Raw genomic sequence first — 26,869 nt, forward strand, 5'->3', positions numbered from 1 at the left:
TAATATGAAAAACCTATTTTTTAGTTTATTTTTACGAGTTTTTTGATATAAGTTATATTTCTTTCAATGTTTCTTTTTAACTTAGTATCTTTCAAATCATAAAATATTTATAAATATTCCGAGTTCAAAGAGGTTTATGGTTAATTTTGGTTGCATCATAAACGTCTTATTATAAAGTTTACGTATTATAGTATCTTAGGCGTGTATAAATATTAAATTACCAAAATGCTTGTGTATTATAGTTCTGTTAATATTTTTTATAGTTTACGCTTATAGCGAACTCTTATGTTTCTATACTTTTGAAAATACCAGCCTCCCTGTACGTGTATACTGTATACACTACTCTTTGATCACGCATTTTCGTCGCAAAAAGGGTCGTTTGGCCGGGTGATCCCGCACCGTTACCAAGGAAACCCTCGAGGCCTCGAACGTTGTTTATACGTACAAAATTTAGCAGCATCCCTTGATATTTCAGGAGCGGCGGTGGTGTAGTATTTCGATTAAACTTTCACCATCACCGGATTTCTATATATAGCAGCAAGTATAAGGGGTGAGTAGGTATTTTGATTGAATTTCCTCGCGTAAACCCCTAGAACATTCGGTGCGGTCCCTCGCACGTGCCGTTTTCACAGAGGTCCTTTCTGCAAGCTATATGGGTGGTGGTTGGAAAGGGACGATAATATATATGTATATATAAACACATATATAGTAAGTACATCTATATATACTTCATGAACTTTCACTACCGGAAATTTCGAATGCGTATATTCGAATAATGGTGTTGCACCCCTATTGTAACATGGCTCTATTTAATATAATTGTGTTCTCTTACAAATCATCTATTTAATTGGTAATTATATAGTAAACACACCACTGAATTTCAATATCTTACAAAACGTTGATGACGTTATATAGCTTAACATATATTATTTCTATCAGAAAACATGTAATTAACAATGAATTGAATAATGAGCTGAAGTTATATTATTATGATTTATGAGTATCATAGGTAGTTATTTGTTTTACTGTTTGTTATTTATTGCATTATGTTTCATTAAGCTGTATAGCTAAAAAGTCATACTACAATGATTTTTAAACTTACTACTGAAACTAAATTGTTATCGTTTGTACTCATTTTTCCAGTTTGTTGGTCTTTATATAGGTAGCTACAGTATACTGGGAAGTTGTACACAATTAAAGTGAGAAGCGATCATTATTTAGAAGAATACTATAACTATGTATTTAGCTTATAAACATTATTTTATTATTATTTTTTTTTTAATGATTAACAGAATAATATTGACATATCGTTAATTATTATAATTCATTTTATTGTAATTGCTATTTCGTTAAAGTACAATATTTTCTTTAATACTTATAGATTCTTTTATTTCGTATAATATACAATTGACATTTAAAATTACCTACCCATTTAATTATACCAATTTCAGTAGAAGCTATAGATCATGTTATACCTATATACTTACATAATATATGAAAAAAAGTTATATTTTATACCCACGTATTGTAATTATTCTTTAATAGTTTATTATTTTATGTTAAATAAATTGATTAGTGACTATGTTTACTATTGAACATGAAACAAGAAACATTTTTTGAGTAAAATTAATACGAATGAATTAAAAAAAATGTAAATGTGATGATTCCTAATTATTAATTTTGTTTTGGCATTATATGATGTGTACGGTGACGAACATAATTTTTTTTAAATATTTTATCAATTTTCGTGACATTTAAATGCAAACTATTAAAATGGAATCTCAAATTAAATAAAAAAGAACACTCATTCTACAATATTTCAGTATTAAAAAAATAACGGTTCAAAAAAATGTAATAAATTTTAATCTTCATTTTAGACTATAGTACAGTTAATATTATTTATTGTTAACTTTCCACTTTCCAGGTAAGTTATGTACTTATGTATAGTACAGAATTACTATAGTTTTATGTATGTATGCACACATAATATTAATGCTGAAGTCTTTCGTAATAATGACTTAGTCTAAAAATAAAATTTAAGAATAGGTACAAGACATTATATTTGAAGACTTTAATTGCTATTATATTACCTAAAGTATTATTATTTAATTCAATCAATTAAAATAATTATTCTATAGTTTTAATAGTAATTTATAATATTCTGTGTTATGATTTGATCAATTTAATTCGAAAATGATAGTATTACCAATATCATATGAAATAGCCATATAATAATATGAGTTATTACAAAACTTTTAGTAAATGTTTGTAGCATATTATAAGATACGAAATGTACTAATAATATTATATTATGATAAGATGTTCGCTTGAGTTGGATTGCAATGCTTTCGATCACTGTCATAGTGTCGAACAAACATGATCGAAAGTGATTCGTACTTTCATTTAAAACGTACAGTATTGCCGTCGAAATATCACATCAATATGTATTATTGCATTACTATACCATAATATAACCGGGCTTAACTGTGCTTAACCGCAAATTTTTGGCAATGTGTCGGGCACAACATAATTGATGTGTGTTTTCGCCTGTATACCTACGTGTTGAATTCGAATTTTCGGAACTGAAAAGACGAACGGGACATATGCACAGCGGCGACAGGCGGGTAAACCGCGGCGCGTGGCCACCGTCAACCGCGCGCCGTGCCGCTGCTCGCGAAAGTGTGGGGCGGCTGCACGCTCGGCGGGCGGATATGGTGGGCGTCACACTTGGGAGCCAATCGTTGGGCGTGGGAGACATCTGCGAACTTTTGGCCGGGTCGTGCACTTGCGCCCCGCGAAAAAACATCGCCCCTGATTTGCGATTGGCCCGTTGTATTATTGTCACCCAGGGGGTAAACATTGAAAGTCGTAGGCATTCGTCGTGCAGCGGGTTCGGGGTGGTCCGCCTGGGGCGTGGACTCTAAAATTTGTCAAGTGGCCTTAGGAAAGAGGTGTGTGGGGTAATTTGTCGCCTGTGGCCGGTGTGTAGCTCAGGTTGGGAATGAGTATGCGGGGTTTAAGGGGGAGGGTGGACGTGCAGCGCGTCATCTGCGGTGGCTGGTGGTGGTGAAGGGAGCTTTTCGAAGTCTCCCGGGGCTGCAGAAACGGTATTTATAGGGCTCGCTCGGCCCGTCTTTCGTCAGTCCGTCGCCGTCGTCTCTTGCTCACTGTAGTTTTCTGCAGTCCTCACTAGTCAGCGGCGGCGGCGGGACAACTTTCTGCTGCAACACGTACACCTACGATTCGTTACCGGTGGTGGCACCACCGATATCCAACTTTCAAAACACGCAACTGGGTGCGTCCAAATCGCTATCGGGATCGTCCAGGAGGCACAGTTGACAGCCATCGACGATCAGTTCAACGAAGACTACAGCCAACAGCATTGGGCAACTTCAACTCGTTCTAGGGCCGCTTCTGCTACACCGCCTGCCCGCCGTCAGCCAGTCGCCTACAGGTAAGATTTTATTTTTATATTACATTATACTATACTAAGTAGTCTCTTATTGCAATATAATATACATATATATTATCTTAAACACAATATGATTTCGTTGATTTAATTCAGGGTTAGATATATTTTCAAATTTTTGTACAATGGTGAGAAAAATAAATAAAGGTACCTACATGTGTTTTAAATATTTGTTCGTTTTTGGTATTTTTATATAATATTAGACATTTGCGACACTTTGGTATAATAATTATTTTTTATTGAAAATTATAATTCATTATTTTTTTCAACACAATTTGTATGCTTCAAATCTTAATTATAGGTATTTAATGACTTACCTAAGTATAAATATTTTTTATAGTACCTCTAATTTTTTTTAATCTAGATATATTTGTCCTTTTTTACATTTTAATAATACATTTTTTACCATGTACTTAGGTTCATTTTCATTGTATGTTTTAATAATTATCAATTTTTATAAAGTATATTGCACTTTGATTTTAGGCACCTAGTGTATAACACTTAGATTCAAATCTCATATATTCATATATATTAAATAGTAAATAAATAAATTTGTTAGTGCAAGTACCTGAAGAATGATATTTTTATTTTTTTAGTCGGTGTAACAAATAAAAATTCCTTTAAAACGAATTTTTACAGAGCAAAAATAATAGTGATGGATATGAAATTATTAACTATATGATATTATATGCCTGTAGTTTTATTAAAAAGCATTATCACATTAATAAATGATAAACCTACATTATTGTTTTGATTAGAATATAACATTTTTTTTTTTAATTGCTCCACTAATATCAACTTAGCTAATGATAATGAATTCGTGTTTAAAGAGTTAATTTAAAAAAAACTAAATAGGTAAATTTGTAATAACTGTTATTGGGTGTGAATTTATTTTAGAAATAAATTATAAATTAACTAACTGTGGCTTTTTTTAAATTTCAGTTTTGTTTATTTTTTCGTTTAAAAACACCTAACCTTTTATTCATAAATATAATTTCAGCTAGCATCTAAAATACTTCTTATTTAATTCCACACTTATGATATCATTTAAATACAATGTCTTATTATTTATTTTACTATGCATATTTTTAAAGTAAATAGAATTATACTTATCGATATTTCTTCACGAGTACATTTCGTATATTGAGCAAACTGTTCGGTATCCCTATTTGTTTATTTATCTGTAATCTTCATTTGTTCTACAACAAAAAACTAGAGTTACAGTTGCCTGAACGACAATAAATTGAATAATGTTAATTATACAATTATGGTATAAAAACATCGATTTTATTATGAACACTAAATTAACAAAATAACTTATAAGTTTTAATTTGTATATAACTCCATGAGTATTTTATGATATAATAAAAATAATTGGTTATAGGACATTTAATTTATTGTAATAACTGTACAATAATGCCTATGTGAAACATTAGTAATAAGCGTTATAATAATTATTAAATAATTTAGAATACCTATAGTACTTATATAATAAATTATTAATGTGTTGTTTAACATTGTTACCTATATTAATTTATCATAACATGTTGTACCATTGTGTTGTTACTCATTACCGTGCACTGCTGTAGTCGAGGGCATTTTTTTGATTGATAATTTTATTGTTTATTATTACAATAAGAATTCACGGGATTTTTTATAATATAGGTAGGTACTTAATACTTTCGTTTTTCCCCGTGGCAAAGATTGGAGCACGTGCTTCACATACAACTGTTGCTACCGTTGACTATTTACCCGGTGTGGTGTGGAGAGGGTTGGGATAGAGGGGAGTGCGTGTAGTTGGTGTCAGAGCAGGCGTTTCACAGAATGGAGGAGGAGCTTAGTTTGAAGGGGTGGAACACTGGAGGGGATTGAGTGAGTGGAGAGTGGTTTGATGCTTGGGCGGGCCGCCACCGTGAGAGTTCACGACTCACGCCCGATAGACTTACCCCTCCTCTCTCACCATTACCCTATCATGCCTTACGCCTTACGCCAACACGGGCGTATTTCGCGATTAGGGCATACCCAGTTTCGATCTCGATTTCCCCCAATATCTCGTAATGTTTCTTACTTCTTAATTTCTATAAATATTTGACATTTGTGTATAATTATATTATTAAGTCAGCTTTAATAGTTTCATATTTCTTTATAATTTGAATCAGTATTTAGCGTAACCGCTGCCGTAATTTGGATGTATAATTATATTAATACTATAATATTACTATCACAGCCGGTCTATTCTATAAACCTACACGACTACAATATGGTGGACTTGCTCAATATCGTGTTCATCTTCATGTCATGTGTTAGCTGTATCTATAACTTCGACTCCTACTACGACAACAACTCTGAAATTTCATCTAATGAGGTCAAGGAGATATCACAAAAGCCAATTACTAACCCAAACCAATATTGGTGTTGGGTAAACAGTTTTTTCTCTAAGGTTTTAATTGCGGGGGTGATGGTGTTCGAATATGTGTTTCTCTTGCACATTTTTCGAGAGATTTTGATGACGATGCTCGACCTTTTGGAGCAACAACACAATCAGTAACAACTTCAGTAATGACAAGGCCGGTGAACACTTTTAGTCCACCGTCGTCATACAACTGGTAAAATTATTTATTTTTATAATTATAAGTTATAACAATATTAATATTACTTATACAGACTGTTATGATTATACCGTACAGGTTGTAGGTTACAGGTTTTAGGAATACATCTATCATCTATTGAAATTGAAAACATACACATCGACGTCACTGAATTATTGATTTTGACACTAAAAAGTTTAAAAAATCGTTTATCGTGATTATGCTTTATCACATATATCTATTATGTTACCGAAAAATTTGACTTGATTTTTTTTCTATTACTAATAAGTTGTACTATTGCATTGTTCGCCTATATTTAATTCGTATAATACATTTAATTCACACTTTTTAATTTAGAACCTATGTGTTACAAAAGTACAATATCGTTATATTAAAATATTTATTATATTATAGGCACAATAATCATATTATGTAGTCTATTGACTTTTTTAATTGTTCGGAGTGTAATATATATTCATAAACTTGCACGATCAATATGGATTTTACGATATATTATAAATGATATAATTAAAAAAATTATATAGTCTTTAATTTATAATTTATTGTATTATTATGACTAGAGTCAACTTACTCGCTCGTACCTACTTATTTACAATATAGTTTCTATGAATTATTTGTAATAACTATCGACTAAGATAGCAGTGCATATTATAATTAATTTTATAATTAAAGATTTATAAAATTTGGTAATGAGTTCTGTAGTATTAAAATGGTTCAACCATTATAGTTGTGATTTTATATGAAGTTTTGAGTTAAATCTTATCTATAAAACATATTCTTTACTATTATCACAGATAGCCTATCCAACAAATAATTGTTGATCTATGATATTTAATCGATCTTCTAATTATATGTGTGTCCGTGTATGCACATTATAATATATAGCATTATATAATATGTTATAACGTTTTAATATGTGGTTCATATGTAATACTATTACGCACAAGTAAAATAAAATAAAAACTTCATATTGGACACTTCATCCCTTCGAATATATTAGCAATATACATATAGTACATGTACCATTCTGTCATGTTAAATAATACACCCAAACAAATCGATTTCTATCTCAGTCGGTTTCTCACAGCGTGTAATTCTACGAGGTTTCTGTTGTCGTGGTGGGACCGTGCGTACGGTCGTACGTGAACGGTGAAGTGGTGAAAGAAGGGGCGAAGGTCGTACAGCTGGTTGGGAGGAGGTTAGTGGGTAACTGTTGCGTTTTGTCATGACTCGACTGCATTACGGTCGACCGGCCGCGGGATTGTGACCGTGATGTAGTCGAGGGGAGGATTTGGGAGGATAGCTACACTCAGCGGGGAGGGGTGTGTCCTACGGCTATCAACGTTGATACGGTAGAGGAGGCGGGCGTGGAATCTAGAGTGCGTTCGCGGCGATTCTTCGAAATCGATCGAGCACCTGCGTCCACGGTGTGACACTGGCCCGCAGTATCGCTTTCATTCGTTCTCGGTCTGTCGTTTCCGTCATTCGAGCACCTTCTGCCCGAACATTCCAGCACCGGTCCCTTGCACACTTGTCGCTCGCACGCACACGCACCTTGTTCGCTCCTCGTCACCGACGCCACACTTTAACCGGTCGCACCACCGACTGCAGCGCCACCACCGTACCGAACCCACTGTATTCACTCAGGTACTGATTCACCATCACGCAGTCGTATATTGTATTAGTCACGTGCACGTCTACGAAGGCACCGTACATATTTGTGTAGAGCGCACCAGTTTTTTTTATATTTCTCAGTTCATACAATTTGTAACAGAGGTAGGTGTATGGTTTAATAGTTGTTGCCAATTGGTAGTCGATCAGGAATCAAAGTTATTGACTGTGACATTTTCTTATACGGGACCAATGGAAAACGACCGAACAAACTTTCGTCTGTATCCAGGATCAGTCTGGGACTACTTCCCATATTTGCTGCCGAGCCTCCTTTTAATTTCATCTATCGAAATATCAACCATCCTTTACTTCATATACTGGAAGGACATGAGTCAGTCAAATGAAACTAGGTTTCCATTGTTTGGCAGGCGTCCAGCCTACAACAATATCCAAATGTCGTCGGTGATGGTAAATTCTTTTATAATGTTGGCGCTGTTGACCGTGGCAGCCTTAACAACTGCGTTGTTGTTATTCCGCATAAATTTGGTTGACCGGATATTTAACTTTGTGGCGTTCGTCTTCTTCTTTCTCGTCGAAATGTACCTCACAGATAATTTGAACACGGATTCAGACTCTGACTCTGTAGAAATAGTTTATAGTGACGGCCATCACTCCGAAAATGACGAAGAATCCGAGGACGATGAAGAAGCTCAACGCTTAAGAAGCAATTTTTTTGATGCAGTTGCTGAAAACTTACTAAACAATTTTATTGATGACGTATTCGATATCTTACGCCACGTAGATGAAGACATCCTTAGTGGCCAAGAACCTGGTAGCGAAGAAGTAGAGAACAACAGTGATGAATATGTCGACGACAGGAATGAAAACGTTTACCAGCACAGCCACGAAGTCAGTGGTGTTGGTAACGATAACAACACCATCTAATACAGGTAGGTAAAATCATTATCATCGAATTACATATAATATGGCAATGCGTTTGTCAAAAAAGTTTGCTTTTTTTCTGGCAGGTTAATTAACATAAAATATTTGATATACTTTCATTCTTTTTTTATTGTTTAAAAACTTTTTTAAACAAACCATATTATATTCGGGTATTTTGGATAATATTATACATTTATTTTCAATACTTAAGACTTGTGTACGTTATTAACACTGCTCTTTGCATAAAACAAATCTATGTTATTCGGCGTTGAGTAACGGCTTTAGTTTTTTGTTCAAAAACTCGTTTATTGAATAGTCAATAACTTTTGTCACATTATTCTGTATTTCCGTCAAGTAGGTATAGTATGCAAAATCATTAGATTTCCATAGTTTATCATGCGTTCGCTTTAACTCGTGAAATTATTTCAAAAAATTAAATTTCCATAGATTTTAATTTTCATAATAAATGTTCTAATATAGGTATTATACGCATAACTGATGATATTTTGAAATACAAACAATACCTAGGAATTATTATAATAATATCTCCATTATCATTTAATATTGCAGAATAATGAATGCACAGTTACATAGGTACCGCAGTAGTGACAATTTGTACATTATGACAGGTTGTATTTTAGATGAGATGTGTATTTTTGAATAATTATTTTATGATTTAGGTACGTAAACTCGATATTATTTGAAATGGTTTGCAGCGGAGTGCATAATTATTAACATTGATCATTATTAATATAATAAAGTTATACATATTGAAAGCACTATTAGCCCTACTCTTACACTAGTATGATACTGGCTAGTTAACAGAGATTACGAGTTTCCATAAGTCATAATATTATTGTTATCATGACATTTATTATTTCATAACTCTTCATAACCTTCTGCGGTTACCTATTCATCAACTTCAAGATGATATGAATGGTATTAATTATTATAGTAGCCTTTCCGGTCACGGGCCAATTTCCAGATCCATATGATTTAATAATTAATTATTAAGTACAAAATATATATAATATATTGGTAGTATTTATATCTTACCTATAATATCTAATATATGTTTACTTTATTTCATATAGCTGGGTATTACTATACCATGTATTATATACACGCACATTAGTTATAACTGTGATAATATTACTCTCGAAAAAGAAATTCTAAAATGTCTCGAATTGATCGTTCCATAACGGCATAACAGTGTGACCTAACAGTATTGCTATATTATGAACAAATATTTATTCTGTACAATTTAAGCTACATAAAAATAGATACATGCATAAAATGTAATATTTAATAAAAATAAACTTTTAAGTTACATATTATAATACTCAGTAAAATGTAATAATTCAATTGTTTAGTTGTATGATTCAATACCTATTCAAGTCTTAAAATTTTATTTTCATATTTTACTCTTCTTAAAAAATAACTGTCCCTAAAACATGTAAACAGCACCCGAAAACATTTAATCAAGGGAAAATAGTAGAAGTCAAGATCATTATATTGGTATGAAAACCATGTTTTCACAAAAACGAATTATTGTGCTGTGTGTCGATGCTTGTTTTACTACACTTTTAAATCCAAATTAAATGACGTCATCTTAATCATCGCTAAACATCTGTTTACATTATATATGTATGTACAAAGTCCACTCTATATCGCTGAATTTCAATAATGGTAACTATAAATATTGTATGTTATCTCGTATTTGTACATCGTGTAATTAGATAAGAGTCAGATATAATTTATTTTCTTATCATTTCAATAAGGCTTAGTACAAAACAGACAGGAAATATTTGTATAGCCTTTCAATATTCGCTTCCTTTAAAAATAATATTATCAACGTAGCTACTTTATTATTTTCTTTATACATTATGAAGTTAGATATAATAGTATGTATAACTGCAGATCGTAATGACTCAAAATATATGACAAAATAAATAATATCGTTACAATAAATATCTAAAAAATTTTAAAGCTGAAATTCTAAAATAACCTCGTACCTAATTACCTCGTATGCGTATTAATATTTTATTACACAGACAATTTTTTAATCGATGACCGTCATCTTCACATTTCACGAATAATGTTGACTTTAGTTTTATACATTTAACATTTGTTTTTCCGAAGAAAGCGATAAAAAAACAGATTCGGTGAAGACGATACCTTTCAAAATAATTTTCGATGTCATTAGTGGTTTTGATAATTATAAAAATATTTAATTATTAACCGGGTAGGAAATCAGGTTAGGGTATTCCGAAGTTTATTTTTATGTCAATTATCATAGCAGTAACCATTTAAAACATGAAAATAATAATAACATCGTCGTTTATTCTGAATTGAGTACAGTGGTAGTACGCTGCTATTATTGCCTATATATTCTAACGTCGTCGTGATCCAGATGTCAATATTTCCACTAACATACTAACTGCTATAGTATAAAATGTATACTACGCAATACTAATAAACTCAATGTATTAATATAAACTGATTCCATATTTTCGATAACAATAATTATAATATAAGCACTGCCGATTTTTCCGGTCGTCGTCCTCACTATCGGTGTCGGGTACCTATCTACCAATAACTGTGCTATTGTCATTGATTTTTTTATATTAATAAACATCTCCCTATAATATAATAAAGTAAAATACAGATCCTTTCGTGTCGTTTCGTATTCCGTTTGTACTATTTTATTTTTACTTTCCATATTCGTTTTCCTTTATAATAACTGTGGATAATATGTTACTTAACAACAAAGCTGGGCACTGACGAGTTAAACAGTTTAAGTTATAATTTTATTACATTTCAGTATTTCACTATTTCAGAATATTTCGTTTCCGCAATTGTCTAGTTAATCGTACACATCGATCTCGAGCACCATCTATATTACGACAAAATGTTTAAAAATCACCAATTAATTTCAATTCATAGCATTTTGCTAAATTTACTTAAATGTAAATTTTTGTCTACAAATGTATAACTATTTTTTCATCATGTACAAGCATGGAAAAAATCCAAAAAATTCTTTATATAAGTTTTTTTTTTTAATTACACAGCAATTGTTGTTGGTGCTGCAGTGGCCTGTGGGGTAAGCAATAGATTCGAACACCAACTATTCTTTAAGTACACAAAATGTTGGCTGTCTATTCCATACTGCAGCCTCCACAAGTGGAAATTGCTCGATTTTAAATTCTATGTCATTCTATACATTAAATACTTATTTACATTTTTATTTTATTGTTATTTGCTTGTTGCCACGGATATATACTGTTTGCGAGTAATAGTGTACATCCGTGTTTATTGCTTATAATTTATCTCAAATTTTGAAAAAGTATAGTACAGTGGCGGTTTTGACATGTATTTTTACACGAGGCGACCAAACATTCAATAAATTATTACTCTAAAGCAGAACACAAATATAATATGCTAAAGTATTTTTTTAAATTCAATATAATTTCACTGACAGACGAGCGACGGCCGTGTCGAGAGTGCCCGGGTATCAGTGATCTATCAGAGTTTACCTTGTACCCGGGCTGTCCCGGGGGCCAACGTTTAAAGGCGACAGAATTTAGTTGCCTCAATTGGAGTTTTTTTCATGTGCTTTTTATAATATTTTACGTGTTTGCACGTGTGTACGTATAGACCCCTCTCCCATGCATAAACGTAGGCAGCAGCGGCTACTGCCTCTGTCGAGTGTTGAGCATCTAGCGGTGGCGGCGCCGAGCTCAGTATTAAACGACTACATAGCTCATGTTATAACGTTGCAGCGACACGCAGCCATCCTCGAGTTCTGTACAAAAAAAAAAAATTAAATATTTCAAACTGAAACGAAAAAAATTCAAAATAATATGAACCAAAGTAAAGTAAACAAACATTTTTTTAATTTTTTGAAATTACAAGTGAGACGGTGCCTCACTTGCCTCGCCTCCAAAACCACCACGGGTATACTATCACTAAAATTAAATGTCTAATATATCGACTGTCAGAGTGCGCCAAGAATCGATGTGTATCTTTCTTGAGTCAATTGGGTTTTTTGTAGGGATATTTAGTTGTTTCCAGACCTGTTTATCTTGGTCCGCACTTGGAACGCAGACCACAGTATATCAAGAGAATATTAATGAAATGGTAAAACGTTAGAAATATAAAAAGGTATCGTACATACCAAGAAATAAACCATTATAAAAGTCCTTTTTAACAAAGAGATAAAATACAATAACATTCCTTCACTCGACCCTAAACGCGCTGGTACATATGAAATAAATAAAAATATAAAAAAAACTTATCGTATTTATATATAAGTAAACGAAAATAATGAAACGTTAGAAATATAAAAATGTAAATAAATATATAAATAGGTACCTATAAAATAAACAACCACAAAATGTCCTTTTTACCACTGAGGTAAAATATTGTTCAACATTCCTTCATTCGACCCTAAACTCTCTGATATGTATGGAATATATAAAAACATAAAAAAAACTTACTGTTTTCAGATATAAACGAAAATCTAAAATTGATTTTACACAACGCACAAATTTGTATTCATAATAAAGGTATCATCATAAATTATTGATACTATCTTCACATATTATTTTATACAACACTGTTTAATTAGGTTTGATTATAAACTACGCCTACGACCAAATTTAATTTAATTACATCGCTGTCCACAGGAATATGTGCTTATAGCTATTAACCAACAATATTAACCATACAAATTTCAATATCAACATTTATTGATGAATATATACTAAAATAGGTAATGTAACTTATAATGTCATGAAACACATAAAGAAGTATTTTTAAATTTACTTATTGTATAAAAATATGCATGGACTCATGATAAATAAATTATATCAAATAAAAAAACCAAATTTTTAATTTAAATTATTTATTGTAGTTTCTTTATTAGATTTACTTTGCACTAATTTACAAATAATTAAAGACTAAATACACTAATATAAACAACCTATTTAAATATTTTTAATTTATTAATTTACACTTCCGTGTTTAAAATGTCTCATTCTCTGCTAATAATTAATATGAAATGTAAAATAGTTGCTAGGTATTTATATTTAATTAATTGAAATTAATTGAAATCTGTTTTAATGTTCCTATTAAGTCGGTTAATAAGTTTTACAACATAAATACCATACTTTAAAACAAAACAGTAGGCACTCTCGTATATATAATTATATTCATATTTATTTTTGATTATTCTAAAATATTCCCAAAGATTTTGTTTCGCGTTCCTATACACATTATACTGGATTACGCCTATACTTAAAAAATATTATCATAAATGTATAAACATCAAGATTTATAAAAACAATTATTACTATGCCGTTTTTAACTAGTTTAAATTGTGATCATATTCTATAATCACCGATACATAAATAATATAATTCCTACCTATACATAATTTATAGTTTGTATATCTACATACACTTATTTACCTACATCTCTGTTTAATGTCAAAAACCTATATTTTTTTTAACTTCTATTATCATATGTATATTTGGACCAATACCTTGTTAGCACCCCAATACCAATTTTCGGTATGTAAATAAATATTAAAAACTTAAAATGTACAGCCAATATTATTTCTATATTTTTGAGTATTTAATTTTCGTATAGCACACAGGCCGAATAAATCCATCCATAAATACCATCCGCTCCAAAAATGTAATATGAATAAATAGGAATATAAGTAATATAGGTATAGCACTATCAAATGTATTTTAAATCACAAATCTGCACAAAGCATAAATAAACTACGTATAAAATAAATTTAAAATTAAAAAAAAAAACTGGAGATGTTGCTTTGCTGTGTAATATAGATGTCAAGTGTTTATATAATGTCATCACTGAGTATATAACTGTCGTGTGCATTATACCTAAGTGTTAAATTAGAAATTAACAATGAATTATTGTAGATATATTTATAAGAAAAAAAAGAATCTGCAGTAAGAAGACGATCTAGTACGATATTTTTAAAAATAATGTTGATAAATAATATTGTTAATAGTATTTAGTACCTATAAGGTGAACTAATTGTTGCAAAATCGAATTTATTACATGATAATTTACCATTATAATATTGTTTTGTATAAATGTATAATATTAAAAACTTTTATTACTTATTACCTTATTCAATTACCAGTATGCGACCAATAACCTACCGTCGAATGGTGTAAATGGTAAATAGATTTATATCATATAAATATAGCTTATAATAAAATTAATATAAATATTTTTAAAAACTCATTGTGTTTATTAAATAATAATAAACGTGAGCAAAATCTAAAAATATCAAATAATTATAGATAATAATATAGTATTATATGAAGGGCAACGATATTGCTAAATTTTCCGTCTAAATATGTACAATTTTGTTGACATTATTTTGAACTTGAAATATTTATAAAAAGAAATAATTGTACAATTATATGTATGCGGATTTTAAGTTTCTGTAATAACAACTTTTTAAGAACTTTGTAATCAAATGTTAAGCTCATAAAAATTGAAAAAATTGTAATTTCTAACTAAAAAATACGTTGCACAGTTTTGTGGTAATTGACGTATTTCTTCAAAAATATTTTTGAAATTCGCATTTTAAACACTTATGAAATAAACCTGTGCTTGTATATTTTCGGTATTTTTTAATTTTAAGGGATCACATTGTATAAAATTTAAAAACATTTTTTTGAGCATACAAATTCATCACATATTTATATAAAGTTATCTACACGTATATAAACAAAAAATAAAATGTCTTATAAATTTCAAATACTTATTAATTGCTTGAAATTAGTCCAATATTTTGAAAATTCTATGGTGTACCTATAGAAAATAATAATAATTTAAGTAATGATAGAATCTTTCAAATTTCCATGATAAATATTTTTTTTTTAATTACAACAAAACATAAATTGTTTGAGGAGAAATATTTGTTTTAATTGTGATAAAAAAATGAATATTATGGCTGTACAATATTTTTTTTTTCCATAAGAATAATTTATAGTGACTTTCACTCGGCAGTTTATTATTGATCTCATTGCCCTTTGGTTCCGACAACCACGTGGCTTCCAACCGCGGATTGAAATACCTTACCTCATTCGTTATAATATTATAATATTAATATACGGAATAATATAATATTAATATAAGTAATAATATAATACTAATATATTATATAAGTAATACTCGTAATATAATGTTAATATAAGTAATAATAAATAATAATATGTACATAGAAATATCAAAAATATGCCTAAGTCGTAATTTATAGGAATATTTAGTCGTATAATAAAAATATAATACGATTCCCAATACATTCACGCCATCTGTGGAACACATCGGGAGGTAGAGGAAAGCTCGTCGACGGTACATAATAATAATAATTTTTTTTTATCATGAACTCTCACCACCCTTGCGCAGCGTCGGCGGCAGCCCGCCCGATCGATATTTCGCCGCCGCCGGCGGTTGTTCCTGTTATCATACTGTCTAGCGTCCGTCCGGCGGCAGTAGACGACGTGTCTCCTCGACGGTTGTCAGTTGTTGCTTTTTTTGGTGTTGTGCGGGCAAAAAATCACGCGATTTACGTAAATTTTAAAATAATTACCGTGTTATTGCATTATACTTGTGATTGGTGTTTGTGCGTGCTGCGTGTGAGTCGGAGGATATCGATATAATATTTATTGTTGACAAATCACAATAAAATAATCTTAATTTCTTATAGTCACACGACACGTCCGTACCAGCACAATAGGTAGGTACCTATAAGCGAACCGTGTGATGGTCGTGAATCATTTTAATAATTATAACTACTTTCATCATCCCCGAAACCGTTTTGTTTTAATATAATAATTAGTTGTCGTCGTCGCAATTAAATATTATTTTATCGATCGGGACAGTGTTTGTGAGTGTGCATTTATTGTGTATGTGTGCGGGCGTACGCGTGTGTGTGCGACCAGAAGACGTCGGTGGAAATCGGAAGTAAACACCAACTCGGCGTACGTTTTTATTCATCACAATATTATTCGCATGAATTGTATTTCATAATAATTTTTTCCTTGTTGATTGCCACCATTATTTCTATTTCTTTGATCGTCCAGTCGGTTTTTGCAGAGATGTATTTTTAATTTTTATAATATATTAATATTATTTTTGTGTTATTCGCCGTCTCGTCGTCTGCGGTGAATCGTCCGATACCTGTTCAATAATAACGGACGAATTTATGAAATGATTTTCTATTACGTGTTAGGCCTTTGAAAATAAAATCATTATCTAGTTGGCCTATTATATCGTTGCACCAATATCGTATTAGGTTACCAAATTGTCCATGTATATATTAATAATGTTATTTTAATCTTATTCCCATTCGAGTATAAGTCAAACACTTTGTTTCGCATGTATTTACATATATTTGAATGTTAGTCGTTATCTATATTGTAATATAATGTTTACATATTTAATGATTGTTTTGAGTTGTTATCCTCATTTATATGATTAACATTTGGTGCTAACATTTTTTGAATTTCAACAAACTATGACTTCAATTGTTGGAGAGAAAGATTGTAAATTTTCGTTATCTTATCTCGTCAAATTTTGAACTTCAAATGTCTATGTACATTTTTTGTATTTGTTAATATCTTGTATTTACATTTTTGTATTTATTACATTTGTGTTTGTTCCTATTTACTCTGTCTACCTACATACAACTTCAAGCTTTAGTTGTAAGATAAATATTGCACCACTGTATTTTCAACAAACTTTAAGTTTATCTAAAATATTAGCTGTAAATATGATATTTTGGAAACTTTTTAAAATATACATTTTACTTTAGTTGTACAAATTATAATAACTTATAGACTAGGTACTAAAAAAAATGCGAAGTCAATTTACTTTATATATTAATTATAAGCATAATTTTAATGTATGTAAAACTCAATAGGTATTTATAATTACAATTACTAGGTAGGTACTTATAATATTATGTATAAATTAAAAAAAAATAAACTTAATTTAATACTTCCACATTTTTTGTATAAAAACATTTCTTCACTCAATTAGCTTAAACAAATGAAATCATATTTTTCAATGATTCGTACGTTTTATGATCTCATTCTATTAAATAAATACTGTTTGGAATTAAAATCTGACATTTATTTTATATTCGATTAATACTAAGTTTAGTGTGCTAAAATTAAGGAATTGAATATAGTCTCATATAAATATATAATAGTAATTACAATTTGAATAACAATATTTCAGTAATCTATTATAATACGTAGGTGCTAGATAGTAATACTTATTTAAATTATACTGGTAAAATATTATCGTATTCATAAACTGGTCTTGTGCATTTCCTACATGGTTTCTTTTTTTAACTATTCTACTATCGAATTGTAAAAAGAAATATCATAATTATTGTGTTTATAAATAATTAAATTAGAAATTGTACAATATAAATCATTTGTTTCTATTAAAATAAAGCATTTTAAATTTCGTAGGGTTTTTCAAAATAAATCTTTTCTTAAATTATTTTAATCTGAAAAAAATCGCGTATCTACAATCTACAGTTCAATTTATTTGGAAAAGATGAAAGATAATTCAAAACATGATTCCCGACACAGATGATGGTAGGTGCGTATTTATTAGAATTGCATATAATTTACACAATGTTGTTTTCAGTGAGCAATGGTGTTATCACATGCACGTTAATAATTGTTAATAATAAAATATGAATAATATTTACTAAATATATGACTTATTAAGTGAAGTTATGCCTACATCATCACGACCATTAGACTTAAATTATTGAATCTCTATGTACAAGACGTCGTCAGAATCATTTTTATAATCAAACGATTTTCACTATTTTACGCACGTGAATTTGCGTTTTTCAACACACATACAACCCACTATATTAGATACTATACACACAAGCATAACTTTATAACAATAGTATATTTGTTTTTCTTTTCTTTTTTTTTTTTAAGCTTGGACTGCTATATTTTTATTTTGTATCATAAATTATTTTGGACATTACGAGTGCTCGTTTTTGAGTAGCTGTATTTTATAAAAATTATTATTTGTGCTAGGACTTGGTTTTTCTTTATTCAGTTTATTCGGTTTGCGATAAAATAGTTAGATGTGCAATGAAATGACCAATTATTTCCAAACAGACATTACCTAAGTAAAAGTAAAGTTTATTTTAATTTTAAAATTTATAAAATAAGAAAACAGAAGATAGGTATTTTTTTATGTACCTCTCTATATGCTTAATAATTTTTACATATCATTTTTAATCGATTTTTAAATTGTTTTTCTCAGAGACAAATTCAGCGATTCTATGAAATTTAAATAATTGTCACAGTAATATGACACGGAATCTATTCTTAACATTATTATACTTTCGTTCAAAAATATACCTGGAATGCCACAAAATATGCACTTCTAAGTTTTAATGTTTGCATTAGTAGTTAAAACAATATAATAAAATATGCATCATGGAGTTACTCTTAATATATTAGTAAAAGATATGCAATAAATCTAATAAAAATATAGTTTGTATCACTGCATGGGGTGTTTCATGGACACTACTAACCAAGTTTGTAAAAGAACCTTTCAAAAAAAGAAAGCATGCATATAAATATTAGGCTTATATAAAATATTTTATTTTTTTATCACGATTTACCGCAACCGGTTAGCGGTTATATCGTTGATCGTATTTTTTACATTATTTTTATTTTTATTTAAAAGCGAATGAATGAACCTTGTACCGACTTTACCCGACAATTAATAATGTTATGCATTCTTGGTTTATTTTATATTGCATTATGTTTGCATGGTTTATTGAAACTTCGGCTTGGTCGGAGTGACGGCATATCGAAAATAGAAATATTAAATAACCGAAATGTTCTTCCGTGTACGTATAGATATTACGGCGACGGAGACGGCGGCGGCGGCAGTAGCAGAAACGGTAGCGACAACTTGACGCCACCACCACCACCACCGCTACCAACATCCGAGCACGCGACAACCAGACGCCGCCACTTATCCGTCGGTGACAAGCAACAACATCGTCACCATCCGTAATTGCCTAAAACAATACCACAACCACCAACAACAACTACAACCACCACAAATCACCACAAATCACCACAAATCACCACAAATCATCACAAATCACCACAACCACTACAAACCACTACAAACAACAAACACCATCGCCGACTGACGAGACAACACCGACCGTCGGCAATACTACACGCGCCGAATTCGCGGACGTCGCTATGCAGACGTCCACGTCACCCGCGTTCGCCAGGCGCCGGCCGTCCGCCTTGCTCGTGGACGGCGCCGGCAGTCAGCGTACTACGACCACAGCCGCTTTTTCTTCCGTTGACCGTCTGCTGGCGGACATCGCTTTCCAGCGGGAGAGGGAGCGGCAACGTGTGGCCGCTGGCGGCCGGCAAAGTCGACGACGCCGTGAAGACGGCCAACGTCAAGCTGCAACTTCAGCCACAGGTAAATGTTTTACATTATATTATAATGTTATTTATTTTACAAGATCAGCTGTGGGTATTCCACCCAATTTTTTACTCGTTAACGGTTAACCCAATAGTTGGTGGGCATAGGAATATTGTTCGGCAATCCATGTCAGACTTGCAGGATAACGATCAACATAGACTGTGCAAATATAACAATTGGACGTATTGAAACATCGTCAATTATTTCGACATTGCTTATTAATTAGGCTGTGAGTTTGTAGAAAAGTGCATTTTATTTTTTGGTGATTGTGGAACGTAGCTTTGTAAGTACATAATTTTAATTATGTAACTACAAATCCGTTTATGCAACTTTTATTTGGCATTTTTTGACATTTTTAATTGTTTAGGTCTTTTTTGTGCATTTGTAGGTCTTTTTTAATTAATTTTCCAGTATAGTCAATTGACGGAAAAAATGTTTGAAAAAGAAATTTGTTTTAGTACACAGGCTGTGTATATATATATATATATACTATGTAAGTCGAGATAAAATTAGGCAATTGCTAGATAACTACAAGTTATATGTAAGTTCTTTATTTCTAAATTTTTTTTTTAAATTTTTAGGTGAATAGCATTAAGTATAGAAAATTAAAATTCAATCAACATTCTTGCTATTTTTTTTTTTATTAAATAAACACTTTTTATGCATGTAATGTACTAATGTATAATATCCTGTACGTAATATTAATATGAATTATAATAAATTAAAAATCATTTTAAATGAATTTTATACTATATTTTTTGACATTTTTCAAGGTCTTTAGTGCATTAAATTCACAGCCCACTTATTAAAGAGTTTGACTAGGAGTTTATTATTAGGCTATATAAATCGAACGAATGAAACTTGTGTATAATATTAATAATACATCATTAAAAAGAATTAAAAACGACTACTCTTTGTTTTCGGTTTTATATATAGAAAAAAAAATTAACCATAATCGTTATACATACTTGAAAAGTATAAAATACTATCGTTATACGATAGTTACCTCATAAATTTGAACTTATAAACAATTCATTGATGTTCTCTTTTGTTTTTTATTTTGACATTCGAATATCGGTGTCGGGGTATGCGAGTAGACATACCAAAATGGTAATGCGAGTGGTCATCGATTATTGTTCGTTGTTTTCTTATAATATCAAATATTTTCTTATGTAATCAACTGCTATTTTAATTGATTTTTAGTACGTCTTGTAACACAATACAAAATCACAACAATTATAGACGACTTGCCGACCCATAACCATTTATTATTACGGTCCTGCCTAGTTCGCGGGTTTTTTAAAGTTTACATTTTCATTTTCGTTAATTTATACGTCTTGTAATGCGTATGGTTTCATTTTAGAAGGAGCACTGACTAAAACTGGAGTAACTTCCACCGGATCTGAGCTCGACGACGAGGCGGCCTCGGCGTATTGGTGGACCGACGTGTTCCTCCGATACTTTGTGTTCGACGAGGACTGCACGAGGACCGCCACCACAGCCGACTCAGATGATTTGCTGTTTTTCGTGCGGCGCCGGCGAAATAAACGCAAGTGCATTAAACGCCGACTGTCTTCACAACGTCGGCGACGGGTAAGGATGCATATACATTTTGTACCTAATATTTACCTAATATCAGGCTAATACACATCCACATCTATTTTATAATTTCGGATTCCAAAGCAAAGTTGTGTAGGTTATAATTAATAGACTTTAATATATTATTATACAAATTGACTTCCACAAAGTGTTGGGATTGATAAAGTTCAGTGCTAAATTGTGTTACCTTAACAGACTAAGAGTCACAAATTCCTTAATATTCTTAAGCTCAATCAGCTGTCCTGTCTATTTTTGATACTCTGTTAACTCAATAAATTTGAATCTTTGAAGAAGGTACCCTTTACTCTTATACCATACAGTATTGTCATCAAACGTCGATGTGTTCGGTGCAATGTCAATCCAACTCGATAACAAGTTTAGTGCTATCCATACCGATGGAATATGTATTAATGGGAACAATACGCTATACTTAGTGCAATATTATAGCTTAAAAGATATTATTATTTATATTTTCGACTTTTCTTTACCCACCCGCCTTGGCGTATAGGTCACTTACGACACCCGGGCTTACCGAAAACAACAGCACAACCAACAGCAGCAGCAACAACAGCAGCAAAAGCCGACCATGTTGCCGATCGGCGATCCGGCGGTCCTGTGGAGGCACACGGTGTGCCTGAACGCCATCGTCCATCGGCTGCGGTACACGCTCACAGTGGCCGTGTGTGCGCGTGTGCCCAGAAAGGCAGCTGCCCCTGCCTGTTTCAGTGGCTTTGACGGATCGCGAGAATTCGTCTCAGCCGACGGGCAGGAAGACTGCGAATACGACCTGCAGCTGCTGTCCCGCCACGTACACGTGAGTTCAGTGTCTCCAGACTATCTGCTTTATTTTGAAAACAATCGATATTCTTATTTTCTAATTCATTTTTGTTGTTGTTGGTTGTTTTCCTCTTTGTTCACGATGTTGAAACGAGCAGACAGTGTACGCATCAACAAGTGGCCGGCGTATGGACGCGGCTAAGGGACCTAGAGAACGGCCGGTGTACCCCGCCGTGTGTTGGGCAGTCGACGATTTCGCTGAGGTGGGTACTATATAATATTATTACTGTGCAGACTCTACACTGTAGAGTAATCTTCCGGAGTGTATAATTTTGTCACAGATACCAGTGATACCAGATAGATATGGTGCCTCACAACCGTGAACGTTTAATTTTTTGACTTTCTAATATTTTTGTTTTTAACATAAATTCATTACTAGAACAGTCAATACGTTTCTTAGTCAACTCGGTCAATATTTTTTCATTTTTATTTAAATGACTGTTTGTTGAAACAACGAAAATGATGAAAAAGCCAATTATTTTAATTCAGTGATATATTGTAGGTAAATGATAAAAATTATTTTTCATTCGTCGAAAGTCAAAACAAATCGTTAATTTCTGTATATAATACGGTATATATAATATTATATAATAATTTGATGTACTTAACATGTTTTCCAACTACTTTGACATTTAACACCGACATCGTTGGCAGTCGACATTAGTCATCATTGGTTATGCAGAAAAGAGCTCTGTGAATTACGTATTTTGCTACAGTGAATTCAATTTTACGTTAGGTTTATTTTTTCCGAACTTTTTTTAGAAATATGATTCTCTGCATAATAGTTTATTACAATTTAATAACATTTTTATTAGAAAAAAATAGTATTTAAAATATTTTGAAATTCGAACATCAATATTATTATAGTGATCTCAGATTTTATTAATTGTCATACTCTTATGATTGGTATAATTATTAAAGGGGTATGGTCACCAATAAAATTAAATAATGTAACGCAGGCATTCCGCACGGTGGTCGTTCGTCCTGGACAGACAGTGTGCGTCGAGCTGGTGGCCACTTGGCCAGGTCCGGCCACCGTCGTCGAAGAATACCTCCATAACGACATCGAAGACGACAACGACGACGATGAGTACGATATAGATGGCAGCAATTTCAATCTGTACGGTCGTCAAAAATCCGTGCCCGTCAAAGTGCAACAGAATCTAAACAGAGCGGTTCTGTTCACCGGCGCCGTCCCTTACGCCGCGGTGCGCGCAGCATATGAGTGCAAGGTAACTGACTTACCATTACGCCCTAATGTTTAGTGTAAAAACTCCTCTAAGTAGTTAAATAGTTATTTTTCTTAAAATTTCGTTATAATTGTAATCATACTCTGGAGTGTTAAATGTCTGTAGACAACATAGGTACACAATACATTGAACATGGCAAAATATAATTTAAATAAGGAATCTAACACGACCAATTCAGTGTAAGGGGAGGGGATAATAACTGGGAATAATTGTGAATAATGTATAGTCAATTCTCCATGCAGAAGGTGTACCTATCTAAATTATCCTCATACATGTATACTTATATTATGTGTGTACTCGTATAATGATTTGAACCTGAATCTCTATACGATTTTTTGTCGTTATAATGAATAATTTCAAATACTCGTTGTAAATCCTGAACTTGTTTGATATTTTTTTAGTACGATATTAAACTTTAATCATTACCCATTGTAACATGCAAAATTTAAAATGTTTCTTTTAAATAAAAAAATACTTTTCTATGATTTATTTTTTATTATTTTCAATACCAGTTTCAGTAGCCGATTAGAATATCCAATTTTGATACTGTCCTCGAATCACTGTTGAGTTTAATACGTTGTTACGTAACGACACCTGCTGTTTAGCACTTCGTGATCTCGGCGTGTTTTCAGATGAGTTTGTACCGCGAAGCCGAACGCCAACGAAGGAAACGGCGGCGGCAACAGCAACGGAAACGGATAGGCAAGAAATCGTCTTTGGGCGCCGCCCTGTCCGCCTCGCTGACGGCCCTGTTCGTGGGCGGCAAAGACTCTGGACAGTCGTCGTCTGACTGCGGAGATAACGGTTACTATTACGGTTCTGCTTCTTCCACCAACCCTACCGTCGCCGACGCCGATCGCATCGAGTACGTGACTGTGCGCGGTTGCCGTCCGAGTTGTGACAACGAGGACAGCGGCGATGGTGAATTATCGTCGGACGACGAAAATCGCGATGCCGACGACTTCGACTTTACTGACGTCAGCGTCGAAGGCGACGATCCCTACGACTACACGAAGGGCCTGGCCCAGATGGCTGTCACGCTCGGTAAGTGTAAACGTTTTTTTACCTTTTGGCTATAACGTCGGTGTTTGTGATTCTTATAATTATTGTTATCGTAATTGTTTTTTTATGTGATTGTAAAAAAAATCTGAAAATTAACATTCGTCACATACGATTTTGACCCAGAATTCCAAATGTGTAAAGATAGGAATTGAATATAGCTCTATACATTATACGAATAGTTTTAAAACAATTTTAGTGAAAAATATTGTAATGTAAAATATGAACGTTTAGTCATAATTCATAAATTATATATTTTTCATTTGTACACACATGGTGGATGTTTCATTTTAAATTATTATTAAAGGAATTCAAATCGTATAGTGTTGTACATGCTAAAAATGCATTTTCATTCCAACATACTCACTGATCGATCTAAAATGGTATATGGATTTTTAAAACTGGTTTGGATTCTTTGTCCTGAATTTGTTTGATCTTATAGCCATGGAAGATACCTACTGCCCCAACCGGCTATCTTTTATCAATATATTGTACCAATTATTGTACTGCTGTATAGGAATATGTTACATCTAAAAATTGGGACACTTTCGAACCCAGCTGTACCCAATTTCTTACTTCACCAATTTTTGATATTATTTTTTTAAGACACCTTTTGCATTTTTAGTATTTCAGTTACCCTTTTGTATTTGCATGGCATTTAGTAAATTTTTCAGCCAAATTTTGGTGTATGCCTCAATTTGTTTATGACGTTTTCCAGGTTAATATTATACTTGGTACCATATGTCATAACATATTTTTCAAGTGAAATGTTATCATCTCAATTTTTATATTTGTAACTTTTTGATTACACACTTTAGCAAAAAGAAAAACTTTTTTACGTATATTTAAACAACACATTAAAATTATACCACTATAGGTATAATGTTTGATTATATACTCACAATTGATTGAATCCGTTGCCAATACTTTGTAGTTTTTTCTACTATTATTTATATACAGTATACACAATGCACTTGAGTATTTATTATTATATATTATTAAGCTTAGTATCTCAACTAACTCAATGGCACTAAATAATAATAAATATTTAATGGTTATTCGAACTAATTAGATACGTAACGGTAACACTGTATTTGTTAAGAAACGGACGACAAAAAAATCCAATGCATGGAAATCAAAGTTCTAATTATTATGATTAATCTTAAGTCACAACTACATTTAAGTATACAACATATAAAACAGTAAAACACACATACTATTTGCTTCTAATAATTTATTTATTTTTATTTATTATTAATTTACGATACGATTCTTTTGTATACGTTTTAAAACATAACATTACAACATAAAGAAAATTAATATTAATGATATAATATTATATTACATAGGTTTAATATTATGTGATAGACCTTATAAAATGTAATATTTATTATTTCTGTACCCATAATAATAATATTATATTAATGTACCAATAAATTTCTTTTGTACTATTCATCAACATTAACCATTAAACCATTTTGCAACATTCTCATAAATGTTTGTTAATTCTTTTTATAAAACACTTCAGAAAATTTGTTTTTGTTTAAGTGGAAAAATTGTTCTAAATTTAGTTCAATATTTGTTTGTTTCATTGTTTGCAGGAAAACTTTATTTTATGGCTTGTCTTGTAAAGTAGTTTTTTGACCGTTTTCGTCATTAATTTTAGAAACTTTACGTGACCTCACTTGCCGGTGTATCCTTACTAGTCCTGCTGATCATGTTATTGCTGTTGGGGTCATGTTACGATTCTCACTATGATTCTTACTTAAATAACGGGAATAGCGGGGCATACAGATCTAGATACATCCGGCCCATCCTGCAGGTAGCTATTCTGGCAATGAGCTTACCATATTGAATGCAAGCACTGGCACCGCCCTCCACCCCCGCCATATGTATAACGCATGATTTAAATTTTAAATTATTTTTTGTGGAAACTGAAGGAA

At 31.8% G+C, this 26,869-nt stretch overlaps 1 protein-coding gene across 3 annotated transcripts in view; it reads left to right on the forward strand.

The window, feature by feature from the left end:
• Window positions 1–3,340: 3,340 nt before the first annotated feature.
• Window positions 3,341–26,869, forward strand: part of LOC111032990 — a 28,506-nt gene continuing 4,977 nt past the window's right edge. Inside the window, exons 1-7 of one of the 3 annotated variants that reach the window (XM_022313511.1) lie at window positions 3,341–3,454; window positions 19,590–20,178; window positions 21,545–21,774; window positions 22,289–22,594; window positions 22,716–22,820; window positions 23,577–23,849; window positions 24,500–24,911. In XM_022313511.1, the coding sequence (XP_022169203.1) occupies window positions 19,947–20,178; window positions 21,545–21,774; window positions 22,289–22,594; window positions 22,716–22,820; window positions 23,577–23,849; window positions 24,500–24,911 (1,558 nt within the window). In that variant the 5' untranslated portion in view covers window positions 3,341–3,454; window positions 19,590–19,946. Of the gene's footprint in view, window positions 3,455–16,170; window positions 16,662–18,043; window positions 18,295–19,589; window positions 20,179–21,544; window positions 21,775–22,288; window positions 22,595–22,715; window positions 22,821–23,576; window positions 23,850–24,499; window positions 24,912–26,869 lie in introns of those variants that run through there. The other 2 variants (XM_022313510.1, XM_022313513.1) reach the window with 2 other exon arrangements.

Source organism: Myzus persicae, unplaced genomic scaffold, assembly GCF_001856785.1.
Source record: "Myzus persicae strain clone G006 unplaced genomic scaffold, MPER_G0061.0, whole genome shotgun sequence".
Lineage (NCBI taxonomy): Eukaryota > Metazoa > Arthropoda > Insecta > Hemiptera > Aphididae > Myzus > Myzus persicae.